This window comes from Vigna umbellata, chromosome 1 (assembly GCF_029865625.1).
Source record: "Vigna umbellata cultivar VRB3 chromosome 1, Vumbellata_1.0, whole genome shotgun sequence".
Classification (NCBI taxonomy): domain Eukaryota; kingdom Viridiplantae; phylum Streptophyta; class Magnoliopsida; order Fabales; family Fabaceae; genus Vigna; species Vigna umbellata.
The window spans coordinates 11056991-11078185 of record NC_142165.1 but is presented as its reverse complement, the minus strand read 5'-3'; the positions used below and the strand labels follow the sequence as shown (position 1 = coordinate 11078185).

Below are 21195 nucleotides of genomic sequence, written 5' to 3'. Positions count from 1 at the left end.
CCTTTCTCAAGTTCATAATAATCCATGCGCACCTCTTCCAATAAGGAGTTTGCTTAAGCATGGGGGCTTGTGTACGGTATAGATACCTGTCAGACCAATGGATTCGACAAACAAACAATTAACAACTCCTAACCGTTCGGTTAAGATAGTCGTTGAGGTAGTTACAACTGATTGGTGGTTAATAAAAATATTAACCATTTATTGGTAATGGGTCAGACCTAAAGGTAAACTCATTTTAATATATATATATATATATATATATATATATATATATATATATATGTTTGACTGGAAAATCAAGTAACCAATTCTGATTACTAATTTATATTATAATATTATTATGCAAAGTCACTAACTTGAACGTCAAAGTGCCTTTGATGGGTATCCTCTTGCATGGCTTGGACAAGAAGAAAAGAGAGCAATTTGGGTAATGAAGGATCATAAGAAGTTCATCCAATCTTCATAACAACTTTAAGTACTTTAAGTAAGGGATCTCAACTTCTACCAAAAATATTATGTAAAAATGTTGTCAAAAAATATGTGTTGACTTATCGTTATCTTATATAATATAATCATCATAAAAAAAATTCGTATGTAAATTTTTTCAAAAAATTATTAGAAAATTGTAAAACTCTTTATTTAATGATTTTTTTAAAAAAATAAGATTTTCTATCAATTATACCACGATATCCAATTTTACTATTAAACATTATTAGCAAATTATCCATTTTTACTTGTAGACATTGTTAACAAACAAGTTAAAATGTACATCATTGCTAACAGACTAAGCATAAAAACTATATCACTCAAATGCTCACAAAGTAAAAAAGTCAAAGTCCACAACTCAGTTTTTATCAAGTCCTCCTTCTTTCTTCTTTTCCTCTTTCTCTTATTTTCGTGTATGAAGTTAACTACTTTGAAAAACGTGTTGAATAATTAAATCATACACAATATATAATATACTGATTACAATTTATATCACCCCGTCGTGCATATGCCAACTATTTACCAAAACCAATAATTTTTTAATTAATTCGTATCTTTGACTTATTTCTGTATCATCACTGAATGTTAATCTTCCCAATTAATCTAAAGTTCACCCTGTTTGTATCACATTTCATATTCAAGTTAAAGAACGTAATATTAGTATTAAAGGATAATAATAAGTAAATTATAATAATGAATCACTAACCGCGCATGACGCATAACAGGAAGAATGAAAAACATTGGCATCTCGGATCTGAATTTTGGTACATTGTATTCATATAAAAAATAATATAATATTTTTTTCTTTATCGATTATATTATGACAATGTATTTGATTTTCTTTCGGATTTATACTTTTTTTTTGAAGTAATTAAAAAGATAAGAAATGTTACTCACTTATTTTGTAGCGAAACATAAGATCCTATTTTGGCTCCTTCCGTTACGTTTTTCTATCTCTCACAATAACTCATCGCTAAACACAAAACTACGTAACCCTCTCTCGATCACACCACACACAATGTCCGGCGACGAAGCCTCCACTCCCTCCGCCACACCCAAACCTTCCGCCACCGCAGCTGACTCCCCGTTAAAACTCAAAACCGCCGTCGAAGCCCTCTCCTCCATCGTCCCTTCTCTTTCAAGGCTCACCCCCGCCTCTCTCCCCACCAGCCCCGACCTCTACCCCCAAATCTCCGCCCTCCTACGCCAGCCCAACTCTGGCGCCGGCGACAACAATCTCTGCCGCTGGCTCTACGACACGTTCCAGTCCGGCGTCGGTGACCTCCAGCTTCTTGTTCTCCGTTTCATCCCCATCATCGCCGGCATCTACCTCTCACGCGTCGCCGACCGGAAACCCCAAGCCGGCTTCGAAGCCGTCCTCCTGGCCGTCTACGCGCACGAAACAACCTCACGCGCCGGGAAGCCCGTTTCCATAACGATCCCCGATCTCACCCAACCTAGTGTGTACCACGAGGGCAGCGTTAAAACCTCCGGCAAAGGAACCAGCACCCCCAACTCCGCCGCCAGCGAGCCCGAAACCGCCGTGGTCTCCCCCGCGCTGGAGCCCCACGGCACCGTGCGGTCGACGCGGCGGGCCCGCATTGTGGGCGTGGCACTGGAATTGTTCTACGCGAAGATCGGGCAGATGCCAGTGTCTTCAAAGATCGATTTTTGCGAGTTTTGCAAGGTGTGGGCAGGGCAAGACGGCGAGATGTATAAGAAGTTCGAAGAGGGTGGAGAGAAGAGTGAAGAAGAAGAAGAAGAAGAAGGAAGAAAAGAAGAAGAAGAAGCGGTTGGTTCTGATGTGGCGGTTGAAAAGAGAGTGAAGGTTGAGGGCAGGGTTCCTCTGTGTTGGGAACTGTTGCAACCTGTTATGAGGATTCTGGGACACTGTTTGTTGGGTCCCAATAACAACAAAGAGGTTGAGCTTTTCGAGAAGGCTAATGAAGCATGCAGGTCCTTGTTTTCAAGGAGCATGCATGATGTTAACCCTAAAGCTATTCTTCCCATGAGGAGTCTCATGAGGCTCTCCAAAACTGTTATGCCCAACAACGACAACCTTGATCCCACCGAACTACCTTTCTCCGATGTTATTTCTCTCTGAAAATCCTTTCTTTTCATTCCCATTCTCATCAACACTCATTATTCTCTTCTTTCTCTTCATATCACACTCTTTCTTCAGGATATATAAATAAATGATGTTAAACTATCAACTACAATAAATTATTAAGCTAAAATCATATAATTAAATCGTTTGTTTTGAAACAGTGAGATCAAGAACTATGTTCCTTCACACTTAATTACAAATTTTTTTAATTCGATTATAATATAATTTTAATTTTACAATAAATATAATTAACCGATCTCTAGTTTATCTTTGTATTTATAAGTTTTGAATTGAGTTTTTAAGCCAGACGTAGTCATGATTTTTACTTTGTTAAATACACCGAATTTATAAAATTAACTTATTAATTGTTGTTTTTAGAATAGGAACCGATTCAGATGCGATTATATGGTACAATGTTTTGTTTTGTGGTTAATTAATGTATATGAATTCAGATGATGGTTTTTTTTTCATTAACTATATTTTGTGATATTAATTAATGACAGCATTGTGTATATAAGAGTTAAGAATTAAATAAGTTGTGTTTTGATATTTTTTGTAGTATTTTTGATATGGACATTTTGTAATTACATGAATTTCGTCTAATTTTATTATCGTGATTTACGTGTTAATTTTGGCGTTAACGTACCTTAAAATATCGCATATTAAATTTAATGTAAAGTTATTATCAGAGTCTAATATTTATAAGATGTTGAGTGAAAAAAAATATGAAATTATTGTGGAGACGTCAATTTTAACGAAGCCCGGTCTATAGATATTAAAAACTTATTTAACGGTTAAAATAATTATATCTAACTATAAAAGTAAATTAAATTGGAACAAGTGAATGATATTTTTAGCCATGGTATTCAATTTAAAAATGATAGTATTTTGAAAATGTAACAATACATGCATATCTAGATATACATCAGTTTATATTTTTTGATTGAATTTTAAAGGTGAATAAAAAGAATAATAAAATATATACAATAAATGGTGGAATTTATAAAATATGCAATATGGTTAACTATTTATAAATTTAATTAATAGGGAAGTTATAATTAAAAATGAATAAACTTATGATATAATTATATGCTATCAGAGTATACTGTTAATAAATATTTATTTATTCTAAAGTATATCAAAAGGAAGGTTTAATTGTAGTTTTGTTATCTATGTTTTGTAAAATTCATGATTATGTTTCTTATTTTTTCATTTTTTTAACCCTTTATTTTAGCTGTTGTTTATTTTTCAATTTTAGAAAAGATATGGAGTTACAAGTAGGTGCTACCTTTTCAATTCTGGAAGAAAATCGCGAGTATTATATGTGTTTTTTTATGTTATCATGTTATTCTAATAATAAAAATTGTACGAATAGTTGAATTGGAAATTTAATAAATTATGAATGGTTAAAACTAAATAATTAAGAATATGTTAAAAATATTTAAGGATATAACATTATTGAAATTTTTTTAAAAAAAAACTTAAATTTTTAAAAAGGAAGAAAATGTGAATTTTGAAAAATATAGAATGGAAAATTATAATTGGCCTTATAAAAGAATACAATCGTAAAAAGAATGGACGGTGGTAATATTACGTTACGTGGAGCCTGATCGATCGATGGATGATGGACGGTGCACAGTGCACTCAAGAAATCTCACCACAAAAAACAGAAAAATAAACGAAGTTACAATTTTAAATGAATTTCGACCTAGGCGAACAATAACCGTCAGATTTAGATCAACGGTAAATATGACGTGTGCACTCATATCTAACATATGCAACGCTACATCCACCCACTCTTACGCTCCTTCCTCCTCCGTCTCCGCAACCGCCCGGAGCTGCTCGACCACAAACCCTAGCTCTTGCCAAAACACACCGGTTTCGTTTCCTCGCCGTTCGTGCGTTTCTGCGATTCTTCAACCTGTTAAGGAGCACTGAAATTATTGACTGGCTTTATTAGCGCCATACATATTCATCTCTGTAAGCTAGGACTTCCTATCTCTTGTTTAATTTTTATAATGAATTATTTAATAATTTCTAATTTTATTCATTTTTTTTTATTTCTGTGAATTTTACTGAAAGTTTTGCGACTTCTTTGATTACTTCATCTCTAGGTATGCATTTTGACCTATCTGTGATAACTAATTGTAATAATTAATTGAATGTTAAAATTGTGTGTTGTAGTTAAGATGTTTAGCTCAAACCTATCTGACATTGAACCTTTGTTCCATTGGTATTGTTATTGGCTATACCAAATATCTGATAATGCATGTCAGTTTTGAATTATTAACTGCACTCTGTGACAGGACTGAGTTTTTATTCGTGTCACCTTATATGACCTTAATTTGGTAAATGGAAATTTTCTTTTAATCTGTTATTTTCTCCTTTCTGTGGTTCGTTTCTTTGTTTTGCAACATTAGAAAACGCTGCATTTTTAATTTTGGATTTGCTTGCTGCATAGGCAAATTAAGGCAACGTATCTTTCTATTTGATAGGATTAAAGCATGCAACTTTTGCTACATACAAATGATAAGCATGGGAGAAGGAAGTGACCATCAAGCTATGGCGGATGATGGGAATGTTGAACATATTGGAGGTGGAGTTAATAAGGCTGAAAACAACTCTGGCTCTCATGTCGAGGTTGGGGTTTCTGAGCCATATGTGGGTAGGGAGTTTGATTCTGAAGATGCTGCAAAGACTTTCTACAATGAGTATGCCAGACGTGTGGGTTTCAGCTGCAAAGCTGGTGCAAAGGGTCGTTCCAAAGCCAATGGGGAGAATATGTACTGCGAATTTGTCTGTGGCAGGGAGGATTTGAAAAGAAAGCTTGCTGGCAGTTGCAATGCAATGATTAGGATCGAGAAGAAGGGCCAAAATAATTGGGTTGTTACACAATTTGTAAAGGAGCATAGCCATTCCATGGCAAACCTTAGTAAGGTGCAGAGTATTAGGCCTCGCAAGCACTTTTCTAGTGTGGGAAGAACCATGCCTGAAACTTACCAAGGAGTGGGGCTTGTTCCAAGCGGTGTGATGTATGTATCTATGGATAAGAATGGCATTCCTACTAAGAATATTCACGGGATTAGGAATATTCCTGCTGTTGCTACTATTGCTGAAACAGTTCACCCAGTTAAAAGTCCGTCAATGATGAATTATGCTGTTAGACCACCTATTCAAAGGAGGACATTAGGGAGGGATGCTCACAACCTGCTGGAGTACTTTAAGAAAATGCAAGCTGAGAACCCTGGTTTCTTCTATGCAATACAACTTGATGATGATAATCACATGTCTAATGTGTTTTGGGCAGATGCGAGATCAAGGACTGCTTATGGTCATTTTGGTGATACGGTTACTATGGACACAACTTACAGAATAAATCAATATAGAGTGCCCTTTGCTCTGTTCACCGGGGTAAACCATCATGGTCAGATGATTTTGTTTGGTTGTGCACTCCTCTTGGATGATTCTGAGGCTTCTTTTATCTGGCTCTTCAAGACATTTTTGACAGCAATGAATGACCGTTACCCTGTCTCTATCACTACTGATCAAGATAGAGCTATACAAATAGCAATTTCACAAGTTTTTCCTCAAACACGGCACTGTATAAGCAAATGGCATGTCTTGCGAGAAGGCCATGAGAAGTTGGCCTATGTATGCAACATGCATCCAAATTTTCAGATTGAACTATATAATTGTATTAATCTGACAGAAACAGTTGAGGAGTTTGATTCATCGTGGAATTTTATCATGAATAAATATGATCTCACAAAAAATGATTGGCTTCAGTCATTGTACAATGCTCGTGCACAATGGGTTCCAGCATATTTCCGTGATTCATTTTTTGCAGTAATATCTCCTAATCACGGAATCGATGGTTCTTTTTTTTATGGTTTTGCCAACCATCAGGCGACATTGCCAGTGTTCTTTAGGCAGTACGAACAAGCTTTAGAGAGCTGGTTTGAAAAAGAATTAGAAACAGATTATGAGACAATTTGCACCACCCCTGTCCCGAGGACACCTTCCCCAATGGAGAAGCAGGCTGCTAATCTCTATACTCGGAGAATATTTTCAAAGTTTCAAGAAGAGCTAGTGGAAACCTTTGCTTATACAGCCAACAGAATTGAAGAAGATGGAGAAAGTAGCATATTCAGGGTTGCAAAATTTGACGATGACCAAAAGGCTTATGTTGTCACATTAAACCTTTCTGAGTTGAGAGCTAACTGTAGTTGCCAAATGTTTGAGTATTCAGGCATTCTATGTAGACATGTTCTAACTGTTTTTACTGTGACTAATGTACTTACATTGCCATCTCATTATATTTTAAAACGGTGGACAAGAAATGCAAAAGTCAGTGCTGGGTCAGTTGAACATGCTGGTGAATTGCATGTACATGAGTCTTTGGCATCACGATATAGCAATCTTTGTTGGGAAGCCATCAAATATGCTGAAGAAGGGGCAATGACTGTGGAAACACATGATACTGCAATTGGTGCTCTTCGAGAAAGTGCAAAAAAGATTTCTTTCATGAAGAGAAGTGTTGCCAAAGTTTCCCCACCCAGTCATCCCGTCAGTGGGGCTGCTTATGATGACAGAAAATCCCCTACTTCAACAGCAGATACAAACCCTCTTCTGTGGCCACAGCAGGATGAAATAACGAAGAGGTTTAATCTTAATGATGCTAGTACTCCTGTTCAATCAGTTGCTGATCTAAATTTACCACGAATGACCCCAGTGTCTCTTCAGCGAGATGATGGTACACCTGAAAACATGGTATGTGAAGGAGAACCCCTTCCCCATTTTTTATATGGCATATTTGTGGGATTGGAACCGCATTTCAATGAATTGGTTCTCGTGTTCTATTCTGTAGGTGGTTTATCCCTGTCTGAAATCATTGACATGGGTAATGGAGAACAAGACCTCAACACCAGGGAATAGAGTGGCTGTTATCAATCTTAAGGTATGCTGGTAATTATATGAATGATGAAAACCTGGTAGTAATAGTCATGATTTAGTTTCAAGTTGGTTTAGATACCTGTGTTTTTGCATGAGAATTTCCGAGACTCAACCTTTAGTTCCTTTATGCATATAAATGTCTTCTGTAACATTTGATCGTGGTAGGTTATCCTACTTTTATCCTCTTGCATTGTTTTAAAAAATAGCGAAAATGTGAGGATCCTGAGTCCTTTAAGCATATTTCTAATGCAGTTGCAAGATTATAGCAGGAATCCATCAACAGAATCGGAAGTTAAGTTTAATCTCTCAAAAGTTACTTTGGAACCGTTGTTTAACCATATGGTCAACATCAGAGATCAACTTTCTGCACCAACTAGGAAGTTTGCTGTATTAAATTTAAAGGTGTGTGATTTTGTTCCTTTGGACTTAACTTTCTCAAATAGGCCCTGTCCTTATGTTTTGTTACTATTACTACTAGAAAAGCAGGTATGGATGCTGCTTTGCATTTTCATATTAAATTTCCTTGAAGAACTTCTCTTCTTACTGAGTGGCTGTAAATGGGAGTGGTAGAATATATATTTTGATTTAAATTTATAAGGTTAGATTTTATCTAAGGAGCACATATTATTAATTAGGTTACCAAGGAAGAAAATTTTAATTATTTCGATTGGCAAAATACGTAAAGGGGACAGAGCTAGACTGTTGTTTTTCAGAGGCTGGTGTTATAGGTGAATGACAATGATTATTTGGGAAATTGTTTAGGTACGAGAATATTTATATTGGCTATTAAAGAAAGTAGGCATCACGCAGTTGAAAATATAGCTTTATGAGAATGATATGATGCTGTTAAGGTAGATAACTTGTAATATAATGTTACGACAATGTACTTGATTTTTGATTAAAATCTTATAATTGATCTTTACCAAATTCAATTTAAAATATGAAGAGCATACATATGGATAAATACTTAGCTTGATTCCTTTGTATCTCGAGACTGAACAGGAATTGATATTGAGACTGAACAGGAATTGATATTCTAACTTGGAGGCCATATTTTTTGTGCAAAGAACATATATGCCGAGTAATGATTGTGTTTATTGGATATTTCAAGCATTTTTCGTCGATTTGGGTGAAATCATTGTGGAAATGATGATACATCTATACATTGGTTGATCATGTATAAAAGGCTGTATATTTGTATTTTTCTTTATTTTTCCCCTTAAAGTATAGAAGAGAAGAGAGAAACAGAACAAAAGCAAAGAGTAATTATTGTCATTAATTGTATTATTCTTAGCTTATGGGGGTTTTGTGGGTTTGATGCATCTTTCCTGCTTGTTTAAGATGTTATCATATAGATATCCCACGTTCTGAAAATGTTCCTTTTATTTTTGGTCTATGTATTTCGACAAACTTTTTGATTGTTGAAATTCTTTTAACTGTTTCAGCTTCCAGTTGCCGATACAAATACTGGTGTGTGTGAAGTCAAGTTTCAGGTGTCCAGGGAAACATTAGTTGCTGTACTACGATCAATGGACTATATACGTGAGCAACTATCGGTTCCTGTAAGTTGTTTATGGTAACCTAAACTAGTGCTACCTGATGTATCAATGTGTTTTTAATAGTGTGGTATCAACCATCCAACTTTAGTTTTCAATCAGGAAACTAAGGCTCTATTTTTTTATTATCACACTTGGGTGTTTTTTGTGTACGTAATGTTAATTTGTAGGCTAAAATTTGGCAGGGCGATGCACAAACAGAAGCTGCTATATTGAAAAGACCTCGGAAGTGAAGCAGCGAATTTTTGTTTCATACCCAGATAGGTTGGTGACTATTATTAATCTTGATGGCCACATTGTGAACAGTGAATACTAAAATGGCTTTTAGAAAAGTAGTGTAGTAAAGTCTCTTTCCTTTTTCCTATTTTGTGCGTGTTAAGTTTGTTGTCTAGGATATTTATTTGTACATGTAGCATATCATAGGCAGCATAGTTACTTTAAAGGAACCGTTTGGAAGATACTTACCTCTTCACCGGGGTGGAGTGGAGGAGCGTTCACCAAACGAATAACGAGTAGAAGAGGATTTAGGAATTTGGAAATGGGACAAAAAAAGGCAAACAAAAGCAAGGGTGGAAATTATATATTAGTTTGGTGACGAAATTACCGTATGAATCCTACTTTTTTTTTTTTTTCACAAATAGTAATAATAATCATAGTAGTTCTTTAGTTTGTCAAAGAAACTTTGAACGTAAATAGTGATATTTGGCAGTGTAAATACTTCTTTAGTTTCAAATGTTCAGTTATAATACTTCTGTTAAAAGTCAAGTCATACTTAATATAAATTTTTATTGGGTCAAAATACTCATTGACGCAAGTCCTGTTTGATTGAATGTCAACAATTTCTTTTTGCACTTTTCATGGAAAAACACATTTTGACACAGTTCTTTTGTTTTTCTTAAAGATAGTCCTGAATGTGAAACAGGAAAAAAGGGATAGCGGTTTTAATAATTAAATTTCGTTCCTAATAATTAAATTTCGTTCCTAAAATGATTCAATATGGACTATGTATAGGCGAAATATTGCGGATCGCATTAGCTTTTGTATACATAAAATATGCTTGAGTTAATACATGAACTTCTGACATTCGCAGTGACATTTTGAAAATTTAGTGGTAAAGGTTGCTGAGCAGTTTAACAAGAATGCTTCCATTAGCAACTTCATTGTTATTCAAATTCCAAATCATAGAGGCTTGGGTGATAAAATAGTTGTAACAAGATCATCCATTGCTCTTACTGAAGACCCTTTTTCTTCCCTTTTCTCTGTTGTGGCATCTCTCATGTGAGCTGCAATCTCATTTGCCCTATCCTTCATGTCCTTTCCCTTCCCTTCTTGGTCCATCACTATATCTATAACCTTCTGAACCACCTCTCCGGTAATGGTACTTTCCACAGTTCTAGTGAGCTCCACAGCCACACCCATTTCCTCCACCAACATCTTCACATTATATGCTTGCTCTGCAGCTAGTGGCCACCCAATCATTGGCACACCATGGCCAAGGCTCTCCAACACAGAGTTCCATCCACAATGGCTTAGAAACACTCCTGTGGATTTGTGTGACAAAATCTCCAACTGGGGTCCCCATTTCTGCACCAACAACCCTTTCTTGGTGTCTCTCATTCTCTCCTCGAACCCTTTTGGCAACCATTCTTCCTTGAACTCTCCATCAATGTCAAAACCAACAGGTGGCCTCACAACCCAAATAAACGATCTCCCACTTTCTTCCAACCCTTCAGCCAACGCCATCATTTGGGAGGCACTGATTGTGTTCTGTGATCCAAAAGAAACATAGACAACAGAATTTTCATCCTTCAAATCCAGCCACTCCATGCAAGCTTCAAGGGCTATACCAGATTCCTTTCCTGCACGATGTTTTGAACCCTTAGTAGAGGGTAGAAGAGGCCCCACAGTCCAAACAGGACGTTGAACATACTTCCTCAGAAGCTGCAACCCCAAAGGCTCTATCTCCTCAACCGTGTTGCAAATCCATCCGTCAGAATTCATAGAAAGTGCAATCTGTGGAATGAAGAACTGCGACCATTCATCAGTGCCATCAGCTTGTCTAAGAAATTTATGCAGTTGAGTACGGTGGAAGCGGTAGTTTTGAGGGAACCCCGGAACCCAGAACATGTCAGAGTCTATTTTCCTGTGAGGAAGGTTGGACCAGATAGAGATGTAGGCTAAAGTTCCATAAGCACCACAAGTGGTGAAGCATAGATTCCTAATACCTAAGCTAGTTGCAACGCTGTTAACCCAGCCAAGGAACACGTCAGATATTAAGCAAAGCGGAGGGTGACCCTCTTCTTCTGTGATCTGTGCTATGAGGGAGCGCAGAGGAGCCTCAAGGCTGAGCGATGAATTAAACAATTTGCCTATGTGACTGAGAGGAAGCTTTTCTGTGTTCTCTACGTTTGGTGGCAAACCATGCTGGGTAGAGTTGAAATGTAACTCAGCAAGACGGATTTGATCAGGGGAAGTGGAAGAAAGTGCAGATCGAAGGTATTGAATGTTGAGGGGGGTGTTGGCTATGGTGATGTTTAAGGTTGTCTTGTGTTGGATTTGTCGTGCTAGTTGGAGGAATGGGATGATATGGCCTTGTGCCATGAAGGGTATCATCACGATATGGCCATTCTTCTTTGCTGCCTCTGCCATTGGAGCTAATAGCTTTCTGGTATTCGTTTATGATAAAAAAATGTGTCTATAAGCTACAGTTATAGCTTCAGATGAACAAATGCAAAAGGCAAATGTGTGAGCCTCTGCAATCCACGTTTGCAAGTAAAGCAGTGTACTGTGCAAAGCTGCCTTTTCGGTGCGGGACCTTTTCGTAAATACGTATAGCCTCTTTTGTGCATTGTGTTGTGATCACCAAGTGTCTTTTGAACATAAAAAGTAACATATTTTAGTGTTCTTTTTGTTAGTATTTAATTTAAGATGTTCTATAACAGTTAATAAATGTGATTATTCCATTTGCATTTCACACACACCTACTTCAATCAAATTATGTTTACTAGCTTTTATTGTGCATAGGGTTTAGGTTTAGGATTTTTTATACTTTGAAATAAAAATTCAATATTTCAAGAAATACTCACCAAAAAATCGCTTCCCCGCATACATCAATTGTTTTTTACGAATAATTCAATTCAGTCACTAAACCATACTTATTATTAATATAAATTAGACTTAATTAAGTTTTAAATTTTTAATAAATTTAATTCTTTTTAGCTGAATCTCTATTAAACTTTTCTAAGCTATGTGTACTAAGAAATTTTAAATTAAAGTCATATTATTTAAAATCATATATGGTTTAAAAGTAATTTCAGAAATATGTAATAAAATTATGAATTTTAATAAAAATATTAATATAAATTTTATATATATGTTCAAATAGAACAAAATTATTTTAATTTTAAAAAATTAAAATTAAATTGAATCAAAATAACAAATATAAAAATGATGACACAATATTAAAATAGAAATAATTTTTTTTAAATTAAAATTAAAAAACTATCTAATGACATGTCATATTCATTATTAACTATTTAAGTATCTTATAAAAATATCAAATTAAAAAAATTAATGAAAAATTAAGACTTAATTGAAAAAAAAAACTAGAACTACATTAAGAAAAAAAAATCAGATATCAAAATAATATTTAGGTCTTCTCTTCATAAAGTTTCACATAAGCATAAACATAAAATTTAAGCTTTCTAACATGACCATGTTAAAAGTTATAAACTTTTAAAATGACCTTAAATTGTAATCTTTGCACCCTAGTGTTAAAAGAAAACTATTTACCAGGACCAAAAATTGTGATCTTCCCATGTTAAAAAGTTAAGAACCCCACCATACAATACAAAATCATCTTCATAAACGAGACAACTCGTTTACATGGAAAAGTTAAAGAGAACAAAAATGATTCATTCTTATACAAATTAAGTAAATGAAATACATATAAAAAAACTTAAAATAAAAAACAGATAAAAAAATTTAATAAAAGTAATAGAGATATTACTCTTTTCCTGTCTGGGTTTGGCATGATTTTTGTGCTTCGCTCCTTTTCTTCTTTATTAATTATTTTGAAAGTGTTTTATTGTACTGTCATCAATATTAATGATATTTTTCTCTATAGTCTATATATGGGTGAATTTACATCATAGTGAATTCATTACATCCAATTTCAACAGAGAGAATTATAGTTACTCTTAGTCATCTAAAACGTACAAATTTGAAACAATTCCTTGCAGAAATGGTGTCTTGATGCCTTGAAGTAGTCTATTGGAGTTTCTGAAAACTTTTCATAATTTTGTCTCTATCAGAAGTAACTTTTTTTCTGTCTTTCTCGAACTAAAAATCAATTTAGATTTAATTAATTCGCTCAACGCACAACTATGTATGCGATGAGTGAAAACTCAACTGCTAATCCTTTAACTGACCCAATTCGCTCAACGAGTGAAGGTGTGTTGAGCAAATAATCTTTCCAGTAGTTGAGCGAATGATTATTGGCTTAGCGAGAAACAACTGACAACACTCAAATGATGTATAAAATTCCTTTACAAAGTAATACACAACTTTCCTACTCACTATTACAAGATTTCTATGAGAAAAACACATTGTTTCATGAATAAATACAATTTTGAGCTAATTAATAAGTATGAAAATAAATATTTTTCACACTTATGAGATATGACAATCAATTATGTTTGTTCATTGGTATGAAAAAATCAATTATGGTTGCAAGAAAATTGATTATGTGTATTTGAGAAAAATGACCATGAGACTAAAATTGATTCCATAGTCTTAAAACATACAACAAAATTGATTCTATTTTTTTACATGGAAATTCTGCAATCAATTATGTTTGCAAGAGAATCAATTTTATGTATTTGATTAAATGATCATTGAAACCAAGCTTGTTGAGCTGAAAATGAGTTTACCGAACTTGCTGAGCTAAAATCGAGTTTGTCAAACTTGCTTGCCAAGCTTGAAGAGCTTTTCCTCTGTTTTCAAGTTTGACAGGCTGAAACCGAGTCTGTCGAACTAGAACTGAACTTCTTCTATCTTTTTATATATATTCTTATGTTATTTTATTCTCGTAGCTTTAACGTTTATGAAATATTTGAATTATTATTATTTTTTTAGGTGGAGAACGTCCACCAAATTGGTTCGTGAGCCATGGTGAAGAAGTGGTGGTACGTGGTAATCTTTGCTAAGTGTTGATTTCCTTTAATATCTATTACTCTTCAATGTTACTCTTCAATAGGTTAGACATGACGATAATTTATACTTAATTTAATTTTGTATGATGATATATATATATATATATATATATATATAAAATTTATTACTAAATTCTTAATTAATAAATATTTATTAGTTATATATTATTATTTTTGTGTTAATAAATAACTGTGGTGTTAATTACGGAAATTGGTTTCTGTGATAATTATTTCTTAGTTATATTTATGGTGTTAATAAATATTTGTGTCATTTATGATGTCAGTAAATATTTGTGTGATAATTATTTATTAGTTATATATAATTGGTATGTATTATTTAATTAGGTTAAATTTATTTTGGTTGGATATAATTCATTAAAATTAAATAATATACTATTTTAGTGTATACAATTTTACTGATGTTTTTTATATTATTTAATTTAAATTAATTGATATAAAAAATTGATAATTTTTACTAGTTAAATTTAAATTTATATTAAAATTTCTCACAAAAACAAACTGGTAAACATCTATTTTTATTAATTAAAACATTCTTTAATCTATTACTCATCATATCATTGACAAACTTTTACAAACTTTCTCCTCAAATCCATTTTTAAGTTTCCTCAAATTCATTTGGTTACTTTTTTTCATATTCATTCCTTAATCCAAATATTACCTTAATTCATATTCATTTCTTAATCAAATATTAGCTTAATGCTTGAAAGTTTTAGCTAAAAGATTATGTCATGTTTTATAGGTAAAATAAGTTTGACATGGAGGAAAAATTAATAATATAGGGAGGAGACTCGTACTTGAGAGAAACCAAATACATTCAGATTTTCAATTATAAGGGACATTAGATTTCTTCTATATGGTTATAAATGAATAATATATAAAGAGAAATTTTATGAACATAATGTTTTAATACATTAAGACTTTAAATTAAATGTTACACAAAATTTCTTATATAAATATTGTTTCGGATATAGGGTCGAGTAACTTCACGAAACACATCTTCACACTTTTACTCCTTAACCGCACGGGTAACTATGTTCGTTTTAGTCCAAGTTCTCTTTCGTCGACGCTCCAAACCGATCAAGGATACCTGCCAAAGGTACTTGATGCTTAAGTCAGTAATTAATCCAGAAGGATAAGAGCAAAGTTTTAAATTCACAATAAATGCGATCACTTTTGATATCTGTTTATAGTTTTCTAGATGGGCTTAAGATTAGTCTAATCACGACCCAATCTCGCCCTATTATACACTAATTAGTACCTATTTGGTCTCTAATTCTGTTTGATCAGATGATCTTTGTTCTGTTTTGTCCAAATTTAAGAGTTCAAACATAAGTGACCGACCGTCCCTCTTTAGTAGTGCAACTATCCGACCATACAGTACAAATATAAATAAACGTGATAAATAATATATAAAAAAATATTTACAAACTTAATGTCTTAAAGTCTTAAAGTCTTATTAAAGATAGTTAAACATCGTCTGAAATCTCTTATATATGAATTTCATATATGAATTGACCCAAGTCTCTTATATATCAATTGACTCAGGATTCAAGACTGGTTAAATTTATATCTCTCTATAGTCTCTCCTATGTTTATATGTCCAGTCCACGTAGCACTCGAGAAACCCAATAAAACAATCTTTCCAATACGTCTACCAACCAATGAAAGGAGTAACAAATAAAAATTTAAATTTTTATAAATTTGGTAAAAACAGAACTTAATGTTCTTTAAAACAAAACATACATACCTTTCCTTATTTTATAAGCTAAATTTACATACTCATCTTAAGGTCCATTATAATCACGAGTTTCGTTACAAAGTTTCGTGACAAATTACTGAGAAAAACCAAAATTATATCGGATACTCTATCATATCTTATGTTTCATGCATTGCGTTCAAGGAGGGGACAATTTTGCTGGGTTTTGCTTCTTGTTGGGCTTAAGAAATAATGGTACAAATTGCTGAAGAGTTTATGACAAACATGCTCACACAAGCAACTTTATTATTCAAATTCAAAATGAAGAAAATCACAGAGAGTTGGGTGATAGAATGGTCCTAACAAGATCTTCCATTGCTCTTACCGAAGAACCTTTTTCTTCCCCTTTCTCTGTTATGGCCTTTCTAATATGAGATTCAATCTCCTTTGCCTTCTCCTTCATCTCCTTTCCTTTCCCTTCTTTCTCCATAACTATCTCTATCACCTTCTTCACTTCTTCACCACAAATGGTACTTTCCACAGTTCTAGTGAGCTCCACAGCCACACCCATTTCCTCCACCAACATCTTCACATTGTATGTTTGTTCAGCAGCCAGTGGCCACCCAATCATTGGCACCCCATTGCTAAGACTCTCCAACACAGAGTTCCACCCACAATGACTCAGAAACACTCCTGTTGATTTGTGTGACAGAATCGCCAACTGGGGTGCCCATTTCCGCACCAACAGCCCTTTCTTGGTGTCTCTCATTCTCTCCTCGAACCCTTTCGGCAACCATTCATCCTTGAACTCTCCATCAATGTCAAAACCAACAGGTGGCCTCACAACCCAAATAAACGATCTCCCACTCTTTTCCAACCCTTCCGCCAACGCCATCATTTGGGAGGCACTGATCGTGTTCTGCGACCCAAAAGAAACGTAGACAACAGAATTCTCATCTTTCAAATCCAGCCACTCCATGCACGCTTCAAGAGTCACGCCAGATTCCTTTCCTGTGCGATGTTTTGAACCCTTGAGTGCAGAAGATGGAAGGATAGGCCCCACAGCCCAAACAGGAAGTTGGATATACTTTCTCAGAAGCTTCAACCCCAGAGGCTCTACTTCCTCAGCCGTGTTGCAAATCCACCCTTCAGACTTCATAGCATGTGTAATCTGTGGAATTACGAATCTTGACATGTCATCAGTGCCATCAGCTTCTGTTAGATATCTATGCAATTGAGTGCGGTGGAATCGGTAGTTCTGAGGGAACCCCGGAACCCAGAACTCATCAGAGTGTGTTTTCTTGTGGGGCAGGTTAGACCAGATAGAGATGTAGGCCAAAGTTCCATAAGCACCACAAGTGGTGAAGGTGATGTTCCTAATACCTAGACTATTAGCAACTGTGTTAACCCAGCCAAGGAACACGTCAGATATGATGCAAAGTGGAGGGTGACCTTCTGCTTCTGTTATGCGTGATATCAAGGAGCGAAGAGGAGCCTCAAGCGAGAGTGTTGCATGACAGAACTTTACCAGTTGACTGAAATTTAGCTTATCGGTATTCTCTCTGTTTGGTGGCAAACCGTGTTGCGCAGAGTTGAAGGGTAGTTCAGCTAGGCGAATTTGATCAGGAGAGGTAGAAGAAAGTGCAGATTTTAGGTGGTGAATGTTGAGAGGGGTGGAAGCTATGGTGATGGTGAAGGTTGTTGCTGCTGTGCGTTGGATTTGTCTTGCTAGTGCGAGGAATGGAATGATATGTCCTTGTGCCATGATTGGTACCATCACGATGTGTTTCTTCTTGTTGTTTGGGGATAGAAAAAAGATTGCAGAGCTTATAAAGAAGAAGATGCAGAGCTTATAAAGGGTTGCAGATTGTGTTGTGACAGAAAGATATAAAACCAGCCGATGCATGTTAAACCAAAGCAGCAACCTTTGAGTGTCACGGGATCTCACGCTTGAAGAAGACAACATGTACGGTTTCTTTTACTGGACGAAAATAATGTGGATATTATCGATCCAGGCAACTTTTATTTTTTTTAAGAGTAGTAATACATTGAGAAAGCCCTAAGTGTCACTTATACTCATATGACACCGTCGACTTAATATTTTTTAAAAGAAAATTCAAAAATATTCTTTGACACGATTAAAGGAATCTACGTTCATTTGACACGGCGTGGGACCCAATAATTGTCAATGTCATTAAGGATATATTGGTCATTTTAGTATGTGGGCTGCTGCTGAGGTGGTTTGTGAGAGACTAAATGAAACGTTGCGTTTCAGTTGCTGCATTAGGATTCTGTGTGTGATTTGAAATTTTGAAAGGTCGAGCATTTCATTTTGGAAGAGGCAATTTTTTTCATGCTAGGGTTAGGGTTGAGAGAGAACGAGAGAGAAAAAAAAGGAGAACTCCATTGCTGCCACTGGAGGCTGGACGTGATCGAAAAAGTTTGTACCAACGAAGTTGAAGTCGAAGGCAAAGTTCGTACCGGACGTGATCGATGTGGAGCGCGGAAGGTTTGTCCCCTTTCTAATTTCTCCCCTTTGTACCGTTTGAAGAATATAAAGTATGAGCTTCTTCTTCCTTTCTTCTTTTCTCATCATTTGTCTATCTTTCCTTTTATTTTTGGTTTATTTTCGAAAATCCTAAACTAAAGGGGGAAATGTAGTGAGAGATAAAATTCTCGATTGGGCAAACCTGTAGGATTATTTACTCTCCTTTGTGTTTTTGGGCTTGCTTTACTTGCTCCCTCTATGTTCCTTCATTCTTTTCTGTTTGATGATATTTTTTTTGCTTTAGAAAAAGGGAAATATTCTCATGAGAGTGGAACATCAGTTTAAGGTGTCCTGAATTTTTCATAGATTTGCTTCTGGCACCATCTTATTTTTAATTTATGTATTGTATATGTTATTTACGAGCATCATTTGTTTTTTACTCAGTGATAAATTTGCTTTGGAATCCATCACATATATTTTATTTGTATCACTACTAGGTTGCCCTTTCTTAGTCAGTTGTGTTAGCATTGTGCATGTAATTTGAAATAGTTTGCAACTCTTGCACCTTTATGGTGCCCTCTTTGCCCCTAGATATATTGCGTGATTATGTTGTTTGTGGTCTCTATATGGTGTTTTGCCCACTGTTATTTTTAACTCCTTGGATTTTATGTAGAGAATAGTTTCATCTAATTTATGAATTTAAATATAGATTATTCTTTCATAGAGCTAAGTTCTTGATTAACACCAAAAGTTTCTTTCTCCGTTTTTTCTGTTTCTAGTGTCCTTGTGGAATCAGCTCTTACGAAATTAATTGTTTTGCATGTATTACCCTATGACAATTGATGCAGGAGCTAGATATGACAAATGTTCGTGAACTTGAAGATTTTGTAATTAATGAATGCATGTATGCGGTAGGCATCATTCCCTTCCAGAGAGTATTTAATGCTTTCCTACTATCCACACAATCATTATTACCACTATTTTATTTTTTATCTTGTCTTTTTGTACAATGTTTGATATAATTACGTTAATAAATTGGTTGCTTGAAACGATATTTGATGAATGATAAACAAGATTTCTAATTTTGTTGCTCTCATCAGGGAATAGTCCGAGGAAAGTTGCATCAATTGTGTTGGTGCTTTGAGTTGCTCATCTTCATCATCTGTTATTGTGTTTAATTGTATTTTTTTTCCATTTCTTATTTTCCATTAATGCGTATTATAAGTTTACCTGATTTAGGTCTAGTTTGCAGCCGGGAGGGACTTGAGGCCTGATCAACTTGGGAATATGATCCAGACTCTCTCTTACTGGTAATCTCTCTTTTTCAAGTGGGGGCTTGAATAATTTGTTATCATATGGATGTTATTTATTAAGTCAATTACCAATTCTTGGAAAAATGATGTGAAATTTTAAATTTCTATGTTTGATATTAAGCTTGTTTGTGATGGTGGATGACTTGAGTATCAGTAGAACTTGATTCAAAACTTATTTCTGAAAGAGGTTATTTCTGAAAGAGGTTTTGTACAAGAATAGAAGTTGTTTTCAGAAATAACCTCTTTCGGTACAAAGGGGAGAAATTAGAAAGGGGACAAACCTTCGGCGCTCCACATTGATCACGTCCGGTACGAACTTTGCCTTCGACTTCAACTTTGCTGGTACAAACTTTTTCGATCACGTCCAGCCTCCGGTGACAGCAATGGAGTTCTCCTTTTTTTTTTCTATCTCTCGTCCTCTCTCAACCCTAACCCTAGCATGAAAAAAATTGCCTCTTCCAAAATGAAATGCTCGACCTTTCAAAATTTCAAATCACACTCAGGATCCTAATGCAGCAACTGAAACGCAACGTTTCATTTACTCTCTCACAAACCACCTCAGCAGCAGCCCACAGACTGAAATGACCAATATATCCTTAATGACATTGACAATTATTGGGTCCTACGACGTGTCAAATGAATGTAGATTCCTTTAACCGTGTCAAAGAATCATTTTTGTTTTTTTAATTATGTACAGGGAGAAGTTGACGACTTGACGACTTGAAGAAGTCGTGTAGAGGGTAGTACCGTCACAATGAAAAAAAGTGAAGTCCAATACTTCTCATAGGTTTTTTTTATCTTTTGATAAATGATTACAAACATTTATAATCGATAACATGTTAAAATCCTGAAAGAATGCACAATATGAGATAATTGAGGAAATTCGAATTACATGTCTATGTTATAATTGATTAGAAAGTGGAAAAAATGGATAAATTAAAATATAATTATTTATGATTTAAGTTTTAATTATAATTGATTATAATTAAAATATAATTAATTATAATTATAAGGTATCTATTTTTTTTCTGATTATAACTAAGATATAAATTATTATGATATAAGTTTTAATTATGAATTATTATATCTTAATTTATTATATATTATAATTTATAATTTCATTATAAAGTAAAATTGTTTTTATAAGTATCAAACTTGTATGACTATTCGGTCACTTAAGGATTAGATGGTCGATCATTCAACAATAAAATGATTAACCCATCACGAATAACAATTAAGTGATGATTAATCTAAACAATAAAATTCATTAATTGATAATTAATAAAAATAATAAAAATTATTAATCAATAATTAATAAAAATAATAAAAATCATTAATTGATAACTAATGGATAAACTTAAT

At 34.4% G+C, this 21195-nt stretch overlaps 2 protein-coding genes, 1 long non-coding RNA gene and 2 pseudogenes across 5 annotated transcripts; 3 read left to right on the top strand and 2 right to left on the bottom strand.

Moving 5' to 3' along the window:
- The first annotated feature begins 1372 nt into the window (after positions 1-1372).
- On the top strand, positions 1373-2659 carry LOC148204616 (hyccin). The gene has a single exon (XM_088113244.1). The coding sequence runs from the start codon at positions 1373-1375 to the stop codon at positions 2588-2590; it is 1218 nt and encodes a 405-aa protein (XP_087969370.1). The 3' UTR covers positions 2591-2659.
- Positions 2660-4357: 1698 nt separating this feature from the next.
- On the top strand, positions 4358-9850 carry LOC124828009 (protein FAR1-RELATED SEQUENCE 3-like). 2 transcript variants are annotated; one of them, XM_047301207.2, is made up of 6 exons: positions 4358-4573; positions 5089-7363; positions 7461-7550; positions 7799-7948; positions 8992-9108; positions 9288-9850. In XM_047301207.2, the coding sequence occupies exons 2-6, from the start codon at positions 5120-5122 to the stop codon at positions 9333-9335; spliced, it is 2649 nt and encodes an 882-aa protein (XP_047157163.1). In that variant the 5' UTR covers positions 4358-4573; positions 5089-5119; the 3' UTR covers positions 9336-9850. The 2 variants fall into 2 exon arrangements, with proteins under 2 accessions (XP_047157163.1, XP_047157164.1); XM_047301208.2 differs by lacking the exon at positions 4358-4573 and having other exon boundaries at positions 5055-7363.
- A 260-nt stretch (positions 9851-10110) lies between these two features.
- Positions 10111-12069, bottom strand: LOC124828010 (UDP-glycosyltransferase 92A1 pseudogene; annotated as a pseudogene).
- A 4103-nt stretch (positions 12070-16172) lies between these two features.
- On the bottom strand, positions 16173-18076 carry LOC148204615 (UDP-glycosyltransferase 92A1 pseudogene; annotated as a pseudogene).
- Positions 18077-18277: 201 nt separating this feature from the next.
- On the top strand, positions 18278-20724 carry LOC148204614 (uncharacterized). Of its 2 annotated transcripts, XR_015780810.1 has the most exons (4): positions 18278-18541; positions 19369-19431; positions 19760-19830; positions 19955-20724. It is a non-coding gene; the product is annotated as an uncharacterized LOC148204614 (long non-coding RNA). The 2 variants fall into 2 exon arrangements; XR_015780809.1 differs by having other exon boundaries at positions 18281-18541; positions 19760-20520.
- The last annotated feature ends 471 nt before the right edge of the window (positions 20725-21195 follow it).